The sequence below is a fragment of the Nesoenas mayeri genome, assembly GCF_963082525.1.
Source record: "Nesoenas mayeri genome assembly, chromosome: 1".
Classification (NCBI taxonomy): Eukaryota; Metazoa; Chordata; class Aves; order Columbiformes; family Columbidae; genus Nesoenas; species Nesoenas mayeri.
The window spans coordinates 112984771-113005048 of record NC_137541.1 but is presented as its reverse complement, the minus strand read 5'-3'; the positions used below and the strand labels follow the sequence as shown (position 1 = coordinate 113005048).

The 20278-nt window shown below is 34.2% G+C and overlaps 1 protein-coding gene across 5 annotated transcripts in view; it reads left to right on the top strand.

Annotated features, from left to right (window-relative positions):
- DMD (dystrophin) overlaps nt 1–20278 on the top strand; it is a gene marked incomplete at both ends in the record, with an annotated part of 1256016 nt that overhangs the window by 573567 nt on the left and 662171 nt on the right. For all 5 annotated transcript variants that reach the window (XM_080362523.1, XM_080362521.1, XM_080362520.1 and 2 more), the window contains 6 exons: nt 319–492; nt 3382–3537; nt 7386–7556; nt 15195–15374; nt 17368–17496; nt 19065–19235. In XM_080362523.1, the coding sequence (XP_080218649.1) occupies nt 319–492; nt 3382–3537; nt 7386–7556; nt 15195–15374; nt 17368–17496; nt 19065–19235 (981 nt within the window). The remainder of the gene's footprint in view (nt 1–318; nt 493–3381; nt 3538–7385; nt 7557–15194; nt 15375–17367; nt 17497–19064; nt 19236–20278) is intronic.

Sequence of the window (20278 nt, the reverse complement as noted above, 5' to 3'; positions counted from 1 at the left end):
AACCATTCAACTTCCGTTCTCAACCCACCCCACAACAGTTTGCATAAAGATATAAAAACTTTCCCTTTCTTCAACTGAGTGTATGGGCTCTTGTCACTGGCTCTGCTGCATCCAGTGCCCTGGATAATACAAGATTTTTTTCTCTTCCTGTGAAGACCAAGGTTCTCTGCTGCTCATATTTATCCCAAAAGTTTTAAATTCTTTGAAGAAGAAGCTGCTGGTTGATAATGGATTCTAAGTATTCTGATATAGGTCTAAGACTTGTCTTCAGTGCTGATTTGATTTCACATTTACTACTCACCCATGCTTACTTTTCAGAAAAAGCTGCAGGATGTCTCCATGAAGTTTCGCTTGTTTCAGAAGCCAGCCAACTTTGAAGAGCGCCTACAAGAATGTAAAAGAATTTTAGATGAAGTGAAATTGCAGGTGCCCAAGTTGGAGAAGAAGAGTGTTGAGCAGGAAGTAGTACAGTCACGGTTGGATCATTGCATGGTGAATATTTAAAGATGCTCTCTTTATATTTGTTTCCTGCTTGATTTGCCTCTCAAATTTAAAGTATTTTCAATGACAACATCAATATTTCTTTGGGAGATATTAGAAAAGATTCTGAGATTTAAGAGCAAAGTTACACAATGAAAGTTATAGCAACCTTTTTAGATAAAGATTATTTTTTTTCAAGGAGAGGAAGATAGGGAGAAAAGGTTGATCCTCCTTGTCCGATTTCTTGTTTGCAAATGAGGCTAGAAGGACTTCATACACTTAAAATTATATTCGGTTTCAAACTTTCCCAGGATATAATAACATGGTGAAATATTTCTAACAGTCTTACAGAAACTTTTTCCTTTATGTATGTTGTTTTCTTCTGTCAGGTCAAAGACTTCTCAGAAGTGTGGGATGCTAATTAAATGAGTGAAAATTTTGGAAAATATGGAATTATGTGGAGAAAGCTAAAGATTACAGTATTCTCCTTAATTCAGGATGAGAAACAAAGTATCAGTTACTTATGAGACAGAAAAAAAACAAAACCAAAACCAAACCACCGCCCCTACCAAAATTCTCATTTCAGTGAACTTTCAAACAATGATTATGCACTTTTCACTGTGTAAGATTGTCACTCATGATCCTTTTCTAATTCCCCCTTCCCATCTTGCATATGAGTTTATCTCCCTGGATTGACTCTATTTTCCACAATATGCTATGGTCATGGAACTCCATGATGTAACTAAAAGAGATGTTGCAGTCTACTCTAGCCAGGAAACACAAAACCTAAAGGAAAACCAGAGATTACAGCTTACATTAAATGGTATACTCTGACTTTCTTACAGTTCAAGAGCAAAAGATGACCTGAATATGTCCTAAACAATATGAGGACATATCCCTGTAGTATCCCTGTAATCCTGTACTGTTGAAGGAATTAAAGATAAAGTTGAGCACCATGTTCTTAATGATTAAAAAATCGAGACCTTAACAGCAAAAAGGACGATCAGAATCTTGTCTTCAGTGGTTTTTCTAGACTGATGACATGCCTGAAGATATTTTTATCCCCCCTCAACTTCTTTCAGATGTAAATTTAAGAATTTAAATTAAAAAAAAAATAAGCATGGAATAAGTCAATGTTATTTCTTTGCATCTTGGGATTTTCTTAACTGCAATTGCCCTTAAATTCACATTTTTATCAGAATGACATGGTACTTAGAAGCTCTATACTGAATTAAAGTATGTCCACTCAGCAGCTAGCTTTTGCAGATCTGTCATATTCTGTGGAAGACTTACAGTGTTTTTAGTGCATCTTTATCTACAGGGAATCTCATAAAGTTCCTATTTAAAAAAACAAATTATAGTATCCCATCAGATGTTTGCCACTGTACGTAATACAACAGCTTCCTAATTTGTTGATAGGTTTTCAGTATTGAAGAATGTATTTATTATATTAAGCACCTAGAAAGTAGTTGGATTTTATCCATACTACCTTTAAGTAAATAAAATAATAACCATGTTAAGAATTGGCTTGGTAATTAATTTTAGATTATGGAGAAAATGCACTGAGTTTTTTTTGTTGTCAGATCTGCTGGAAAAAAATAAAAAAAATTTTCTTTGATGTCCTGAAGCTCTAGACACAGATTTCATGTTGTGAGAGGCACTGCTACTAAAAGAAAAGCTCAGAAAATTGCAGATTAAAAAAGTACAGTGTAATTTATTTTGCAATTCTGTCTAATTCTGTTTAATGTCCACACATGATGGCGAAGTGCTGGAACTCAGAATCAAGCTAGACATCTCAACAATAAAGTTTCTCAACAGCTTAATGTTTGACATTCTTCACTTACTTGTGTGTTAATGGACATGGTGTATCTCTGTGGAGTCTTTTTCCGTGGTGGAGTTTAGAGGCATTTCCAAGCTATTGCAGAATTTATTCTTAGATTAAAAAGAAGGATAAATTGAACTTCTGCTCTACGTACCTGAATGTTAATTGGGCCTCTGTGTGGCTGATAAATGGTTTCAGTTATCACGTCTAAGATTATGATACTGACTTTCTTCATATGGAAAGAAAGAATGCTTTTGTTTTTCTTGGTATCACTCATTTGATATATTAGGGAAATGTATTTACGGATTGCTTACATGCCATTGTTTACCGAACAGCTATTTATCCCTTATTTTTTTTTAGTCATTGAAATACTGGAGAAAAATGCAGTGAATTCTGTAACATATTTTTGCTTAACCTCATTACACTATTTTTTTCATGTAGCTTTTTAGTTATTTAATTTTATGAACAGTATTAGAATTAGGAAATGTAGGGGAAATCCTCTATCCTACCAGTCTCTTTATTTGGTAGTGTGAAAAACTGTCAGATTCTTGAATTAGTTTAGTGGCTATTTGTAGTTTGAATGTATCCAACAGGCTGTTTGAGTTGACAGAAGACATCTGTTGTTTTAAATACTGCATTATCTCAATCAGTTTGAAAACAACCATTGTCATATCTTAAAACAATTATTGATGGAGTGTATCTTCTTATCTGTAAATTTCTCCTGTTAGTTTAAATGACACGTCTTTGAAGCCAGTATTAGCAGAGATAGGCTGTTGTGAATCTGTTAATTTAATTATGATTTAGAAACTGAGGAACTTTTCTTATAAACTTTTTTTTTTTTTTTCTTTTAATACATGCACACACTCAAGGTGAGTTTTCTCTATCCTTAGGTCACATACCATGGTATCTCGTAACTCCTTTAGCTTCCAAATGGGAGTGGAAGTTGTTCAGAGTCATGCAGGATGGTGTTTTTGTACAATACAAAGACTTCTAGTGTGTCTTCATAATACCTTTGATAGTCTTTTCTATTTTACTTATTTTAATGATGGTTTTTCACTTTGATATTTCTGTTTGATTAGAAATTATATAAAAGCCTGAGTGAGGTGAAGTCTGAAGTGGAAACAGTGATAAAAACTGGGAGGCAGATTGTTCAAAAGCAGCAGACAGAGAACCCAAAAGAACTGGATGAAAGACTTACAGCTTTGAAGTTGCAATATAATGAATTGGGTGCAAAGGTAAGCTCTGTGATTTTAATACAAAACAGCGCCCTCTTATTAAATTGCAAAGTGAAGAATAATCTTGGCATGGTAAGTAAGCAGGGTTTGGTTTTGGTTCCTTTCAAGGCCCTCCCATTTTCTAAACAGTGGGACAGAAATAATGGAGGCAAAAGCAATCATCAGGATGGCTATTTAGTTGCTCTGAGAAAAAATAACCTTCTAGAAAAATACAGAATTCCTTTTTACAAATTAAAATTGCACTTTACTAATGTTTTGATTTCTTTTTTTGTACTAGTTCATTATTTTGGAGGTTCAGAGGGGGATGTTGTTTCATTTTAAATGTCTCAAACAGCCACTTGTTTCAAAACACTTTAGATCGGAAAAATACTTATATTTTGTTTGTGATTTTTCCACATTTTACTTAAAAATACTTAATAAAGAAGAGAATTCTCTTTCATTTCCTTTCATTCTACCTGTGACTGTACAGATCTTTGAGTATATCATTTCCATTTGCTGCTTTTCTAAAATCTGTTGATGAAAAATTACCTACTGCAGCTTTCCTCAGAAGGAATTTGTGTACCATTCTGCTTTGCTTCTTCTGCACTCTTGACAACATGCGTTCAGTTATTGTCATAACCATCCCCTGGTTTAAATGTCGTGTTTAACCCTGACCTATCTTTTCACTATATTTTAACATATAAACCACACAGAATACAGTTTAGTTATCAGTATATAGAATAATCGTCCCATTGTTGTATATCTCAGACACCAGCAAAACCTTGTGTAAAATTTCCATCAATGTATCATCAATATCTTAATCAATTCTTCTATGTTTAAATTGTTACACTTCCCAACAGGAAAATGTTTTGTTTACTCAATTTTTCCTAAGAGTCAACTAAACAGACAGTAGGGAAGACAAACTACTAAACAATATTAACAAGACTGTGTTCCCTAAAAGCTTTTTATTTTTGGCCTGCTTTATCTATGGAGTGTGTTGACTGTTCCTGAAGTACAATGCTCTGCAAAGACCTTCGAGCTCTGACGAGGAGTTGTAGCATTGTCCTAAAAAAGACTTAATGCAAATAATTCAATTAACAACTATCCTTCATTACTCTTCCTATTGCCCTCAGTAGAACTGTCCATAGAACTTCTAAAAACTGTAGGATTACAGTAAATTTGGTGCTGTAACTGGCTGAATGAAGATAGTGAATGACAGATATAGCTGTCTATTTCTAAAATCCATACACTTCAATTACACAAAACAGAGGACAGAATGCAAATTCTTTATTTTGTAAGATTACAAATTATTAAAACCATAAATTACTAGCTAGGAAAATAAGCTCATGGTAATACTGAGAGTTAGCATGTGATTTAAACACATAATGATAATCAAGCCCCACTGACTATAGTGCGATAAAATAATAAGAGTTATGCTAGTTTTGGCTGAGATAATACCCCTTTGGGAACATGAATTAAAACAGTTCTCTCTCTTGAAAGCAAATAAAGCTTTTACGAGGCATTAGTCTTTTGAGTGTCAAGAAAACTGAAGAGTCTGTTTCATTAAGGTGTGCATAAATTTCATTTCAAATTAGACAGTGTATTTAGTTTCTCCATTATTTTAGAAAGGAAGGTAGCATTTATTTCTATGTTACATTTAAAGTAACAGCACCAGGTGCCATTGTTATAAGAAACCTCTCAACTAATGAAAGGATAAAAATGTGCCATTAGGAAGCCGTTAGTGATCTGAAGTGAGCCATATTGCAAATTAACTTTTCTGAAAAATCTGCAGTACTCTGTTTAGCTTTGTTGTCCTAGATGTAATTTCTCACATTTACTTTTGTATAGCATGGTAGTTAACAGTATTAGAGAGACTCACAAAAGCCCAGAAATAGGAAACTAAAAGAATCAGTTAGCCATTATCAGCCTTAATTGATTGCATTGAATCAAAGTCTTTTTAAGAGAAAACTGATAGTAGTTATAACTAATAGTAAGTCTTAGGACTGAAATGTATAGTCTATGGAAATAACACATCTTAAAGCATATACTCATTTATGTGACTTTATATGTACTGCTTCAAGGAGTCCTTCCATATTTGAAACAACCCTTTTAGCACATTTTTAAGCACATGGAATCGTTTAATTTAAACGTGTTGAAAAATGCTGAAGTGTTGTGCTCTCAAATAGACATGAAAATTCCTATGATTTCTGATGATTCCTGTACATACTGTGTTTTTTCTGTATATTTTAGGTATCATACGTATCACTTTCGGTACCTAGGAAGTCTTCCCTGTAAGAAGGGGAAGGTGTGAGGGTTTTTTTCTTTTTTATTTCAATATCATGGTGTCGTGGTTGCATTCGTAATAAATATTCCATGCCTGTCCTTGCTTGTACATTCACTTGCCAATGTTCTCTGTCTCTGATACAAGTACATATAAATATATATATATATATACACATACATACAAACAACTATATTACAGCTCAGGTAGTTTGTTAGTTGTGAGGGGCTATGAGGCATGGTCTGTAGTATATTTGTGTCAAATCTCTCTATGATAATTCATCAGAACGGGGAGCTGGAATCTAAAATTTGGTAGCCATGTTCTTGCTGTTCTCCTACAGACACTGAATTCAGTAGGGGCTGTTATACAAGGTCAGGTCTTTCCTCACAGTCCCACTACTGCAGAGGAAGTTTTTGGCAGTAGGACTAAAACGTTGTAAAATACCTTTCTTATGCTTTAAATACCTATTTTTTTTATTTTAATTTTATTTATTATATCCGAGAATTCTTGCAAATTATCTACTTAACATAGCTAAAATAACTTTACAATATAGAGAAAATTTATGGAGATAGCACTTCTGATAAGATTTTATGATACAGAAGGCCTTTAGAGGGCACTGTTTCCTATTTTTCTTCAGAAATGCATCTTTATTTCTGAAGTAAAAACAGAGACTGATTAATCAATAACCTCTGGATATATACAATTTATATGCAAATAGTGTAGTATTATTCATATTATATACAGAATTAAGAGATGTATATAGCAACGCAAATATTCTTTCTGTGTGCATGTATCAGTAACTTCCTTTTATAGCATAGCAGGTGTTTGGAACTCTTTCACAGGTAATCATGCTTTGGGTGGTGCATTTTGCTCTGTTTTGGTCTTCATTTACCCTTCTGCCTTCTCTCCTAAGTAGGTGGAATATTCTCTTTCCCTGCCTCGCTCAGGGAGACCCAGGGAATATTGTATTTCACCTATTCCTGCAGATTGCACCAAAATGCAGTGTAAGATAGTCAAAACAACATAAATACTCAGCTTTCCTTCCAGGTACCATGTAATATGCTTAAAATAACAAGTAAAACAGAAATTGTCCGTAGTACTTCATGTCCACAATACTCAACAAATTAAAAACTTAAAGTTAACTTTGCTGCCTTAGTTTGATATGATTTGGTGACTTTTGCGTTTCAAGATTTTGAGATTTCTTTGCAGAGATTTTTTTTTTTCCCTCTATGTAGTGGAGCTACATAGACAAAAGTTGAGGATTCAATATCACTATATATCCATCTATATGAAAATATACTCTTTAAAAGGTTTTGACATCTATTATGTCTCTCAAGGAAAGCCTGTTAATTCAATTGTTCCAAATTAATTTATTGTGTATGACTTCAAAATGGAGGAGGAGGTTTGCATTCTAGCAGCAAAACTATGAATATTGGGAGAACTATGGCAAGACATAACTCTATTAAAGCGCAACTTGTGAAAGTGCTTGTTAAGCTTTTGTAGAAAAGTGGTATATAGAAATTGGTGTATGAAAATCATTAAACCTGTTTGACTGAAGAGTTAATAAACACATGTTTTCTTTACGCAGGTGACAGAAAAAAAGCAAGAGTTAGAGAAGTGCTTGAAATTGTCCCGGAAGCTACGAAAAGAAATTAATGCTATGACAGAATGGCTGGCAGCGACAGATGCAGAATTGACGAAGAGATCAGCTGTGCATGGCATGCCGAGCAATTTGGATTCTGAAATTGCCTGGGGCAAGGTAACAATGTAACACACACTGTACCTTTATATATCTCAGTTTATGCATATTACAAAAAGATAGATTTATTTGTTGATAAAGAAAATAAAAATTCTGGAGTTCTAATTAGTGGAACTTTGTAACTGTTATGGCATTATCTCACCCTAACATTAATGCTTGGAAAAGTTTAAACCATCTTGTCTCTGCATATATCAATAGCACAATTCACCTTCATATTGCAGTAGTTTTCACTGACTTAAATTTAAAGTTAGAATTCCATTTTTCAGAGTACTATAAATTATCCATCCAGTATCCAAGTAAATGCAAATCCCTTTCTGTCTCATTCCATTCTATTCCTGATTAGAAAAGTATTAACAGTAGAACAGCTCCAGTTGATGAAAGATGAAGGATGTCAGAACACTACATATTCTACATGTTTAGATTGCAGCCAGGAGGTGGGATATTTGTTTTCTTACCCTTTTTGGTTTGTACCTCATTTATTTTCATTCTGGGGGCTTCTTACTTCCATAAGACTTCAACTTGAACTCTTATTTTACGTTAAAACACAAAGCCTAAAGTGAAACTTTCCTCAAAATTTTTACATGTGCCACAGTATAGAAAAGCATTTTACAGAATCACTGAGGAATGCAAGACTTCTACATCAAACTATATCTCCGTGTGATGTTAAGACTTAGCACAGTATCATTCAACACCAGCTAATCTAGTTTATGTTCTGCATATGTAATAAAAATCCAATCTAACTCAGAACATAAGCAAACCAAATCATCATTGCATATACATATCAAAATCTATGCTTTAGAGGAAACTGTGCTCAACATTATCCAAAGCTTCTAAATTTCGTATAATTGTGTGCAACAGGCAGTATTTTGGATAAGTGTTGCTATATAACTTCAAAATACAACAAAGAAAACCCTTATAACAGTATTGGGGTTTTGTGCAAAAATTTATCACTTCTGCTTTAATAGGAAGAATCCTTAAAAAGTTTTACCAGTTTCACCATGCATTATAGAAATAGTGATTAATAACACACAGGTAATCTTTCTAATTTTTTAAATGGTTGTGCAGATTAAAGGCACTGGAGTAAAATATACTTCGTTGTTTTTTTGTTTAGTCAGTTGAGTTTTGTGTGGGTTTTTTTGGTTGGTTGTGGGTTTGTTTGTGTAGGGTTTTTTTGTTTGTTTGTCTTATTTTCGTGTCTGTGTGTCTTTCACTGCCCCCTTAAAGATTCAGGTCTTGATAAAATGTTTTTGGCCTTAAAATGCACTGATGATTTACAAACTAATAACAATAAAGTCTACAAGTCTTTTGTGAGGTTTGGAATTGGATGTTTTTTGGTCACCAGTCTCTAAGAATGATCATAGTTTAAAAGTAATGCCCAAAACCATTTAAAGATCAACTTTTGCTATTGTTGTCTTATTATTATCTTACTTTTACTGCTTTGATTATTGCTGCTTTGACTTTCAAATCAAAACCTCAATTCCTAAAAAACCCATTGCTGCTTAAAGTTCTCTCATCTGCTTTTTCCACAGTAAAATCTGTACAGTTCCTCCCATTATTTTTGATTAATATTCTGATCTTAACACCCATAACAAAGGACAAGTGCCAGATTTCTAAGAGATGCGTTAGCGATCATATGGCTTTAATGCCCTCAAACTAATCTGTCATTTACTCAGTCTGTTTATCCAGTATTGAAAGTAAGAATCACCTTTGGTGGTGTTCAACTACACAGTACTGTTCCACTAAAACAGAAATAAAAATACATTGTATCTTCCTGCATGCGTGTTCAGGAAAGTTAACCTAGATGTCTATAGCTTCACAGCAGTTTAAATAGAACAATTTGTCCTTAGTGTTATTTAATTGTTAGATATGAACCTTAATTCTTCAGAAGTTGCATAATTAGAACCTAAAGCCTGAAAATCAGTGCAGTTACACAGTTGGAAGTCTTCGTCATGTCTTACACTCGCTACAAAAAGTACAACATATTTTTATCTTATGATAATCAAAAAGGTAACAAGAACTAATTGAAGTAAGAAATATTAGCATGAAAAATATATAAAATGGGAGCCATTCCACCTACTAATCTATAAAGAATGACACTGAGTATTGTGAATTCTCACAAGGAATTGGTACATAAAGGGCTGCAGGAAAAACTGGCAAAAAGTGTATTTTAGCTTCTAATCCTACTCAAAGCCCTCACTGTAGTCTAACCTCATATAGTACCTCCGTTGTCTTCCTTCAGTCAGGTCATCACTAAAAAAAGAATAAAAAAAAGTGCTTCTTGTTGATGTATGTACTGTGTGAGTGGCTTTCAGAATTCCTTTATTAAGAGTCTATTTAGGAAATTTAATCCAATATTCACATAAACGTAAGTAGGCTTGTAATATTGAACAGTCCAACAGATGGTATAGATGGCAGATTGTAGCCTTCCAAATGCAGAGATTATGTGAAGTCAGTATACTTTTTTCCTAAAGAATCTGCTCCCACTAAGAGGCAGGAATTGCTGAATGTTATCATGGACACTTTAAAATACTGCTGAGGACATCATAAATAAGTATGATACTGATACTCCCTTGTGGATTTCCATGAGACATCATACAAAATCAAGCCTCAATAACTGAGCCCCCAGAACTAGGGACTCACAGTATCTGATTAATGTCACAGCCTTGGGCTTCAGACTTTCCAGGTAAGTAGGCTGCCGAAGACAATAGCTGATCTAATGAAGTGCACTGGGAGATGAAATAAGCCCAGCAGCTTCCCATTGTGAGGAAAGTCTGCAGAAAAACTGAGATGGAAAATGAGGGGGAGAGAGAAGAGAACTCAATAGTGTGAATGAACTGAAAATTGGATGTGTGCTGCCATCAATATAACTAAGCAGAGAGCTGATAATCTTTTTTCTTTACAGCACAAGGAAGTACTTATATTTATTACTGCACTTATTTCTAATTCATCTTCAGTACCCAAGACTTCTTGAAAGTGAAAAGAACTCAGAGGCTTTCAAAGATAATTACAGAGGATAGAATAAAAAAATCATACGTGTGAACTTTATCTTCAAGATATAAACACCTAGAAATAAGAAAGAATGTCCATCTTGAATAGAAAATGACATTAATGAAATATAGCGTTAATCTGGACATAGAGATAAATCAGTTATTTATTTGTTCATGTCTGGAATTTTTCTAATAATGGAATAGAAACTTGGCTGAGTTATGTGAAATGAGATGGGCAACATACTGAAGACTGTAAATCCTGCCTCTTTACTCAGCAGAGACAAGCTAAATCTTTCCATTTGAATTCAGTTCTGTTATAATAGATAAGAAAAATGGAATGCGGGTGGAAAGATAGTCATTAAATATTGTATATTAGAAATCCGTTTATAATTAGAAGTCTGATTTAGTGAATGTATTTATCACTGAAGACATTAACCATTGTGGGGTTTATTGATCTTTTAATCAGGAACTGACCTGATAAGAATTAAATTGTCAGGAAAAACATGTTCTCAAAAAGGAAATGGCAGATAATATTACTAGGAGAAGTTCTGTATCACTCCTTACTATCAGCAGTATGAGTCTGACAGAGCATTTTAGCACAATGTATGAAACCAGTGAGTATAAAGTTGACTTTATATTAGCTAAGACATTTAGCAACATATTTCCTGTCAGTAAAATCATTAAAAGAAAATTATCTGAAAATCCTTTCAACTGATTCATAGTCAGTGGCCAGAATGCAATAAAAATAACAGATGTGCTGTGAATAAGTAAATAAATTTGTATAATCAACCACTAAGAAGGCCATAATGCGAGCTTCTGATTAATTCTGTAATCCCACTCATGAGAGCTGAGCCACCTAACTAATTTCTTTTAGAGAGGGTCAAATTACAAAATTACTTCCGAATAAACCACAGCATACAGGCAACGTGAAGGCATGCAGAACTTCTCTTCAGTCATTCACTGGTTTGATTAATCTACGTAACTTAATGACCAACACAACTAAGATATTATCCTGTGCATTTAGTCTCAGCTCTTGTTTGTTAGAAAAAACACCAGCAGTTCAACTTGATGCACAGTAATTTTGTCAGTAGAGTCTAGCACAGAAACTCTCTGTATCATATCCTCAGAAAAAGCCATTCCTGTGGAGCTTCTGTTTTCAAACATAGATCGTTCCTTGTTAATATTTGCTAATGTGAAGGAGGTTATGATTTTCACTCTATTGTGAAACATCAAGTAAAACAAACAAACCAGTAGTATTTGTTGGTCAACTAAAAGGCAAAGAGTGTGCTGCAGTACAGTGGGCTGAGAGGGAGGGCTGTGAACCCTGCTCAAAGTGTGCATGGCTGCACTGGGAACTGCATTTATTTAAACTAACATGATTGATCTTGGCATCCTATGAATCCATGTGTTAAATACTATTGTATGCAACTACAGACCTCTTACGAATTCTCAGTAAAGCTCGTCCCTATGGCTTTCAACACTGCAGAGCCGTTTGGCTTCCACCTAGGTTTCAAGCCATCTCAGGCTGTTTTTTCTTAAAGAAAAATTTTCTTTTACACTTCAACTTCTTTTCTGAGATTTTGGTGGTAGGGACTGCTGTAAGGCAAGCTCAGCTGGTCTTAGCTCTCTCTACTACTTTTGTAGCTCTTTCTACTACTACTTGTAGCTCTACTACAAAGCTACTTTTGATTCTGTAGCTAAAATTGAAATTCTATGTCTTTCTTACATACTTTCAAATAAATTCACAGCTGAAATGCAATCTGATATTAGGGCAACCAAAAGGGAGTTTAGATCCAGAAAGCTGAGTTTTTTTCCCTTAAGCTTGAAAAATGTGCTTCTATATCCCAAGAACACACAGGGTAAGGAGATGAGTGGAGACCAATTCATTCAATATTGGAACTTGCTCTTAAAAAATTAACAAATTTTGAAAGCCACTGCCTGAGTTTTAATGAAATAATCCTAGTTATATGTTGGGATCATGACACTTTTTTTTTTTTTTATCTGTTCTATATAGGGGTATTAAATTGATAGCAGTCCTTTTGTCTTTTTGTTGCAGAAAATGTATCAATGCTATGTCGTATTGCAATGGATAAAGTATATGTAGACTGTCACTGTCTAGTAATACTGAAAAGAGAAAGAGAATTCTGAAGAATATGATGATGAAATGTCACATTAGGAAAAATAAAGTGTTATCAAAGTTGTGAAAGAACTGAAAAAAAAGTTGTTAGTTTACCTATGATAGTACCCATTGTATCATACAAAGGAGGTCTTACTTGATAATGCAGTGTGGAATCCCGGTCTTTACAGACCCTACTAGGTTTTCAGCTGTATTCAGTAGATCCAGGATTTTATACATAAGAACTTTGAATAATTGAGATTTGAAGTATTGCAGAAGATATCTTTTTCGTTGTGATGCTGCGTTGAAGGTCTCGATGTTTGGGTTTTTTTAGAAGGTGGAGGGATGTGTGATTGTTTCGTTATCTCATTGGTTATTTATGTCCCTTAGTTTCTAATACACAGAAGTATTAATATTCATATTGCCTAGAGGTGCACCTAGTCATTGTTTTACATTATTTCTTTACTTTGAAAGGATCAACTCATAGGATCAGGCAAAGTGCTGTTACACTCTTTCTTACACACCAGGTATTATACATCCAGCTTTGGGAAATTTTATTTAATAGACACTTAATTATCTGATTGGTCTGTTTATATTTTCAGTTGGGATTAATATTTTTATAGGTAGACCAAAATTGTTCTGAGTTTTCATACCTGTAAAATACAAAGGAAACCACAACCCATCATAACTATGCTTCAGAGATTCTTTTTCAAATGGAGGTAAATTGTTCAGAAAAGGTAATAAAGCTGATCAAATTTTCCATCCTGAGTGAGAGGCAAATTATATTGTCTTATTCTTTTTTTTAAATGACATTTTGTACCTGCTGTGAAACAGAGAAAATTGTATGAGAAGAGGGCAAGTTTTCCTTTAGTCTGACAAGAACTTGTTGAAATTTGAAACTCTCAATTTCAAATTCTATAATTCTGTAGGTTATAGTTAATAATTTGCATTAGTTTTGTCTTGGTTCTGTTACAAATCCTCTGTATTCGAGAAAATTTGTAGAATGTGGAAAATTACTCATACATGAAATGCAAGTATAAAATATTTTCTGTGAAATAACATTAAAAAAATAGATCATTAATTCTATTAGGTGTAGGAAATGATCTTTTGCTTTAAGTAGAACATAAACCAAGTACTTTTGAGGTACTATTAAGGTTGTATTGTACCAAAAAGAGTAATTTCTATACTGTCTTTATTGCAAACTGAAAATTCTACTTTCTCTTTCAACATTCTATCGACAAAATCATACTGATGTGTGCCTGTGACAGATGTGGTGAGATAGTGTGGAGGTGACAAAGGTGTATTTCTACTGCAGTAACAGTTTTGATCCTGAGATGAAGAATTGTTATTGTGGTTTGATTAGAAGTGGTTCTTTTTTTAGTGTATCCAAGTTATTTGTGAGAAATCAATGCCTCTGGAGACTGATGATTCTTATTTTTCTCATAACTTCTGTTTATGTTCAGTTTGGACCACTTCATTTCTAGTTGGAGCTTTGTTTGACAAGCAGAGATCATATATGACTGCATCTTTGTTACCAGGTGCCAAGCAGCTCAGATAAATTTATCTCATAAAACTAGTTACATGTGATATTAGGTATAAGGAAAGTGCACCTCTCCTTGAGTATTCAGTAAGATTGCTATCCTCATTGTGTCATCTCAGCATTTAGTGTTCCTGCTTCTTTACATGTTGTCTAAATATGTTGAGATTTGTTCCTGTTGTTAGACTTCCCACATGTTGCAACAAATATTAAGACACGAGTAATGAGTAAATTATGTGACCTTACATATCATCTAAATCTCTTTATACAAGCTAAGATAATGGTGGGAGGAGATGATGGAAATCTGATCTTGTAGCATTGCATATGTATTTTAGTCATTCAAGCTTAGAGGTGCTATAGATGATAGCTTATTTTAGTATTTTAGTTCACAGAGTGAAATCCCAAGTCAGTGTAACACAAAGATGCATTTATACAGTTAGAAAACAAGAAATCTAACAGGAGAGAAGAAAATGTTATCTGATGAAAAAGATCGCGCTGAAAAATATTAACGGAATATTAAAATATTTTAGTAGAGTATTTTCAATTGAGTTCTCCAAGTTTAAAGATGTCATGATGCTTTATTACTGTCCCATTTATTATGTAAGCTTTATATGTTATTTGATAAGTATGCCATTTTATTATATGCAAAGTAACTTTAAACATCTCAATATAAATATTGTAAAATGTGGATTGTTGTTTAATAATGAAATATTAAAACTATATTTTGAACACTGGAATGATAAATAGTTCATACTTAAAAAAATGAAACTATTACCAAAAAGACTGTGAAAATGTGAAGAACATTTACAATTTTTATCAGAGCTAAAGAGATATAATTTGCTTTTTATTTACTGTGCTTCACAGAATGCTTTCCCTTCCTATAGGAAGCGAGACTGTGTGTTCTAGTATGAGCTTGCTGGTTGTTTTAATATTTCTTTGTTCTTAGTTCTGGTTCTTTTTAATTTCCTGAACTTTTATTTTTTATTCTGCTCATGTAGGCAACACGGAAGGAGATTGAGAAGCGCCAGGTACATCTTAAAAGCATCAGTGATTTAGGAGAGAATTTGAAGACAGTGCTGAAAGGAGATGAAAGGCTGGTGGAGGATAAACTCAGCCTCCTGAACAGTAATTGGATAGCTGTAACTTCACGTGCTGAGGAATGGTTCAATCTGTTACTGGTAAGGAAAATACATTTGTTCACCCAGCGGAAATGCTGATGCCTGGCCTTATAGGAATGCTTTTTCTGGTGCCTTGGACTAAACTTATTGAATTCGTAGGTACACAGACAATCATATTGATTGTCATTTAGTATGCTGTGTATACTTTAACAATCTGACGCCTTACAGAGTGATGGCTCTGTGGGGTCTTGATTGTCAGTGCTTCCCATTCCTGTCTGCCTCAGTAGTTCCTGGACTGGTGGTGTTTTGGTTTCTTTTTCCTGATGAATGAAATGCAATTTCTCCCTAAGGACCTAAAATGCGTGAATACAGATCAAGTGAAAGAAACAGTCAAATTACTTGAGTAAATCTTGATGTTGATACCAACAACCTCAACTACTTTTGGCTACATTGCCATTTCTGTTTGCAATAGTCCATTTGGAACTAAGGTCACACTTGCATATTGGTTTGGTCCATAGGATAGCTTTATTGTGTGTGAACTAGATTCATTTCAGAGGTAACTAAATCAGAAGCTCAGGGTGCACAGCTAATGTGCTTAAGGACTATGATTTGGTCTTTCAGAACTGCGTGATTTGCATGTTTTGTGGTGCCTGTTTTGTCTGGGATACTTAATTAAGGGCACCAGATTAAACTTAATCCAAAGTAAAATCCCTAAACCACATTTAATTCAGATTCAGGAGCCCCAGCTACTTTGAACTGCTGATAATCACCTAACTACATTCTCCCTTAAATTTTTTTCTGCTATGAAGAGATGACAGCTTGAACCCTTAAACATGGAAGAGTCTTAACTATTTGACTGACAGAATGTTTTGGGAGATTTTGTATGCTGTATCAAGTGCTGAGAGAATGGGAATGAAATTTCAACCCAGAGAAGCTGAAGTGGTTTTTGGGGGTGTGTTCACCTTTATCATGACTTTTCAGAGCTTGATGTGTTAGAGGGCAGCTAGAGTGGCTACTTTACAAATGTTTCTATGATGGATGTACAGCATCACTACAGGACTTCGTTGGCTGTATGTAGGATACAAGTGCAAACACCTGATCGTGCCTGTTTTATTTGGAAAACTTAAGCATTTCGTTCAATATGATGTTATAGGTGCTCAGCTTCAATGGGGAATTGATTATAAGAAACATATAATGGAACTTATATACTAGTATAGTTATATATTCATCTACTTTCTCTCTGCTTTGTATTCTACAGTTACTGTATAAAATGAGTAAGTTTATTTTCATAATGTAGGCCTGTTTGCCACAGTTGGCAAACTTATAAACACAGACTGAATATGGATATTTTGGTACTGTGCAAGTAGTAACAACTGCATTGAGCAATTCCTTTTGGCCATTAAAAAGTATTACTTAGTATTATGCCAAACAACACTTAGTTCACTTGGAGTTCTGAGGTGGATACACGTAGACCTCATTCTAGTAAGCTCATGAAACAGACCAAAGGTTTTTAAATTATGGACAAAAAAGAAATATTTATCAGAATATACACTAGAATATATTTTTAAAAAGCAGAGTCTCAAAGCTGAGAAGTTAGGTGAAATGCAAATAAGGGTTTTATATACAAATCTCTCATTTTTGATTGTAATTTTGCAAGTACGTCCTTGTTTCCACCTTAGTTTCAATCAATGCAGTGGCTTTCTGAAATGAGTTCTGCACCTGGTTCTTGGGAAACTCTTCCTTTCACCTCCAGTAGACCTGGCTGTCAGCTTCCTGTACCTCTTAGCATCCTGGCTGAGCTGCAGACACCTATGTCTCACTGTGATTCCCTCACCCTCCTGCCTACTACTAAAATGTCTTTTTAAAGAAATGTAATCTATCAAGTGAGAGCAAACAAACAACAGATTATATGCTTCACAGAACAAGCAGTTACTGTAGAAAATAAGTTTAATTTCATAATGTAAGCATGCTTGCCAAAGTTGGCATAATTACAGCTATTATTTCCGTTCTGATTACTTTCTTTGTATGCAGTATTTACGTTTTCCACATACAGGAATATCAAAAGCACATGGAGGCTTTTGATCAGAATGTAGCTAATGTCACAACTTGGATATATCGTGCTGAAATACTGTTGGATGAATCTGATAAAAAAAAGCCCCAGCAAAAAGAGGAAAGTCTTAAGGTAAAAAAAAAAAAAAATGTGATTTTTTGGAAAGCATTAATTTTATTCTAAAAAGGAATGTGTCAAAACCAGCATATTTTGAAAGGTATCACAAATTTGTTAACACTATTTTTTTCTGTGATAAAGCTACCCTCTGGCAGCTTGTAGATTACTTATTAAATTTGCACTGCACTGCGAAAGTTAAATCCCTGCAGAAATAAAACCAGGTATATTATTGTAAGTCTTGGGGACTTCCTGGTGAGTAGAATAGCAACTTACTAAACCTGTATTTGCTGGAAAATTGTCCTTAAACACATCTGATTGAACAAAATCCTTTTTTTCCATGTCCTTAATTTCTAATTCTTTTTCTGTTTTTCTGTGATACTTTTCTGATATCTGTTTTATCTGTGTTTGATATCTCTGTCTTATGATTGTTTTGGTTCTATAAACATTGTTTATGTTGATGCCAGACCACTATAGACAAGAATATTGTGTGGTGAACTAGCTGTATAATAATGGGTTAGTGTATTGGTCAGAAGATTTTATAATGGCTAATGGCTCATTGTATCATTTGATCAACTGATGAAAAACTAACTTGCAAGACAGATGTGAGTTTTAAAGTATCTCATTTAAAATATCTTCTTTGTTAAGATTAAACAATTTAGAATTAATATCTGTTTGGATTTTTTTTTTCTGAAATCAGTGTGAAGTTTTACTTTATATTGAACTCCATGGTCAGTATGTAGTCTCTGAGGAACAGTCTGCAAATCAAAATCAGAATTACGTTGCTGGCACTAGCATAATGATACAATTTACTAAAGTAAAACTTTACAAATTCCAATGCAGAGCATAAATCAATGCCTCATTGATCTCAGCAGGATTACAGGACAGACTTTTATAGTTGAATGAACAATTTTGCCACCATCAGGTACAAAGTACGATTGCCATCAATACAGGTATATATATTTGTGTTTCACAAAGGCATTTCATACAGACAGTGAAATGTAATTCTTAATGCCCAACTCTTGTTTATGATTTCTGAATGTCAGGCTATCTTTTTTGACCTCTGCCTGTACTGAGATCTACTGTTACGATTACTGTTGCAGAGAAGAAAGTTATTTGCCCTCAGTTTTTTGTAATTTGCGATAGATTTATAGATCTTAATTCCCTGCTTTGACTATGGGCATGAACAGTAATGAAAGCAATAACTAGACATCCAGTTCTATAATACATGAGTTAGCAGCTCTTCTAAAAATAAAATAATTTAGCATAAAATAAAATAACATCTTGAAATATGCTGAGGGTTGTGTTATTGCAGATGAGAACATGTCTAGAAATAACGTTCACCATTAATTTATTCTAGGAGATATTAAAACAGACATGTAGATACATTCCTGCTATAAAACTGAGGAATATGAATGAGAATGTTATCTAATGTATTTCGACTGGACTTACACACTCATGCATAGTTCTCTGAATTTGCTTTGTGGTTTTGCTCCCTATTCCTTTGCACACTCTCTCTCTCTCTCTTTCTCTCTCTTTGCATTTATTACTAACTTCAAGCCCTGTCTCTTGCTCACGGACTGTAGCGCTTAAAGGCTGAGCTGAATGACATGCATCCAAAGGTGGACTCTGTGCGTGCCCAGGCAGCAGACTTGATGACAAACCATGGAGATCACTGCAAGAAAATAATAGAGCCTAAACTGTCAGAGCTCAACCAGCGATTTGCAACTTTATCACAAAGAATTAAGAGTGGAAAGGTAGGAGCACCATATGGAGATGCATACAAAATGGTATTTATATAAGGTGCACAGTTCTAACTGCATAGCAGGCTGCAGTTTCTCAAAAAATAAACTTTTAAAGGAAAACAAATAGCAATAATGTTTTTTAAGTGTGAAGGTTTGGGGTTTTTTGGCATTGAGGTCTTTTTTCGCTGATTCACAATTAGAAGTATTCTCTGACTTCCTATGAATATAACAATGATTACTTACTTCATTATCTTATAAAGATTCACCAGCATCTGAGAATCAGTAAGATTCTCAGTCTTCTCAAAGTAGGAGAGTAGTCTTTTTTTTTAACATAGATTGGCTTGTGGGGGCTAATTTTTCATTAAATACACCCAGTCTTTTCTTATGAGGCTGTGAATCAAAAGGATTGGAGATACACGGATAGACAGACAGATATACACAGATTGTATCAATTATACTTCATCTGCTCATCTGTACAACTAGTTTGACAACTGAATCTGAATTCAGTATGGATTAGGTAATTTTTACTTATGGCTTCTGAATTGTATTTGCTGCCTTTATTGCAGAGAGCTATTTGGCAGATTAGAGCAGACAGCCATACGGGTTGGTGTATAGGATAATGGGAATGCATGAACCCTGATCTTAACTCTTTTTTCTGGCTAGTCTAACAGTACTGGAAATGAATGCACAGAGGATCAGTGGCAGAGCAGGAAATAAGCTTTGCAAAAAACATAAGCAAAGAGACATGGTTTTCATTAGCTGTCCAGGGCTTACGCAGGGCTCAATACCATGTGTAATCACCACATTCTTTGTGGATATTTGAGTTTATTTAAGTTTCATTTCTGAACAGAAAAAAAGTATGTCCTATGAATAAAGACCATATCTTTCTTTTTTTTTTTTTTTTTTTCTATTGGCCACATTAGTACTTAAGCCATTCCAGTGTGTTTCTCACTTACTTCTTACAGAAATACAAACTGTAGACAGAGAACATCTTGGCACAAAGCCCAAACAACTGTGTTGTGTGATGTTTTTGTTCTGAACCTCTGCTCTCTGCA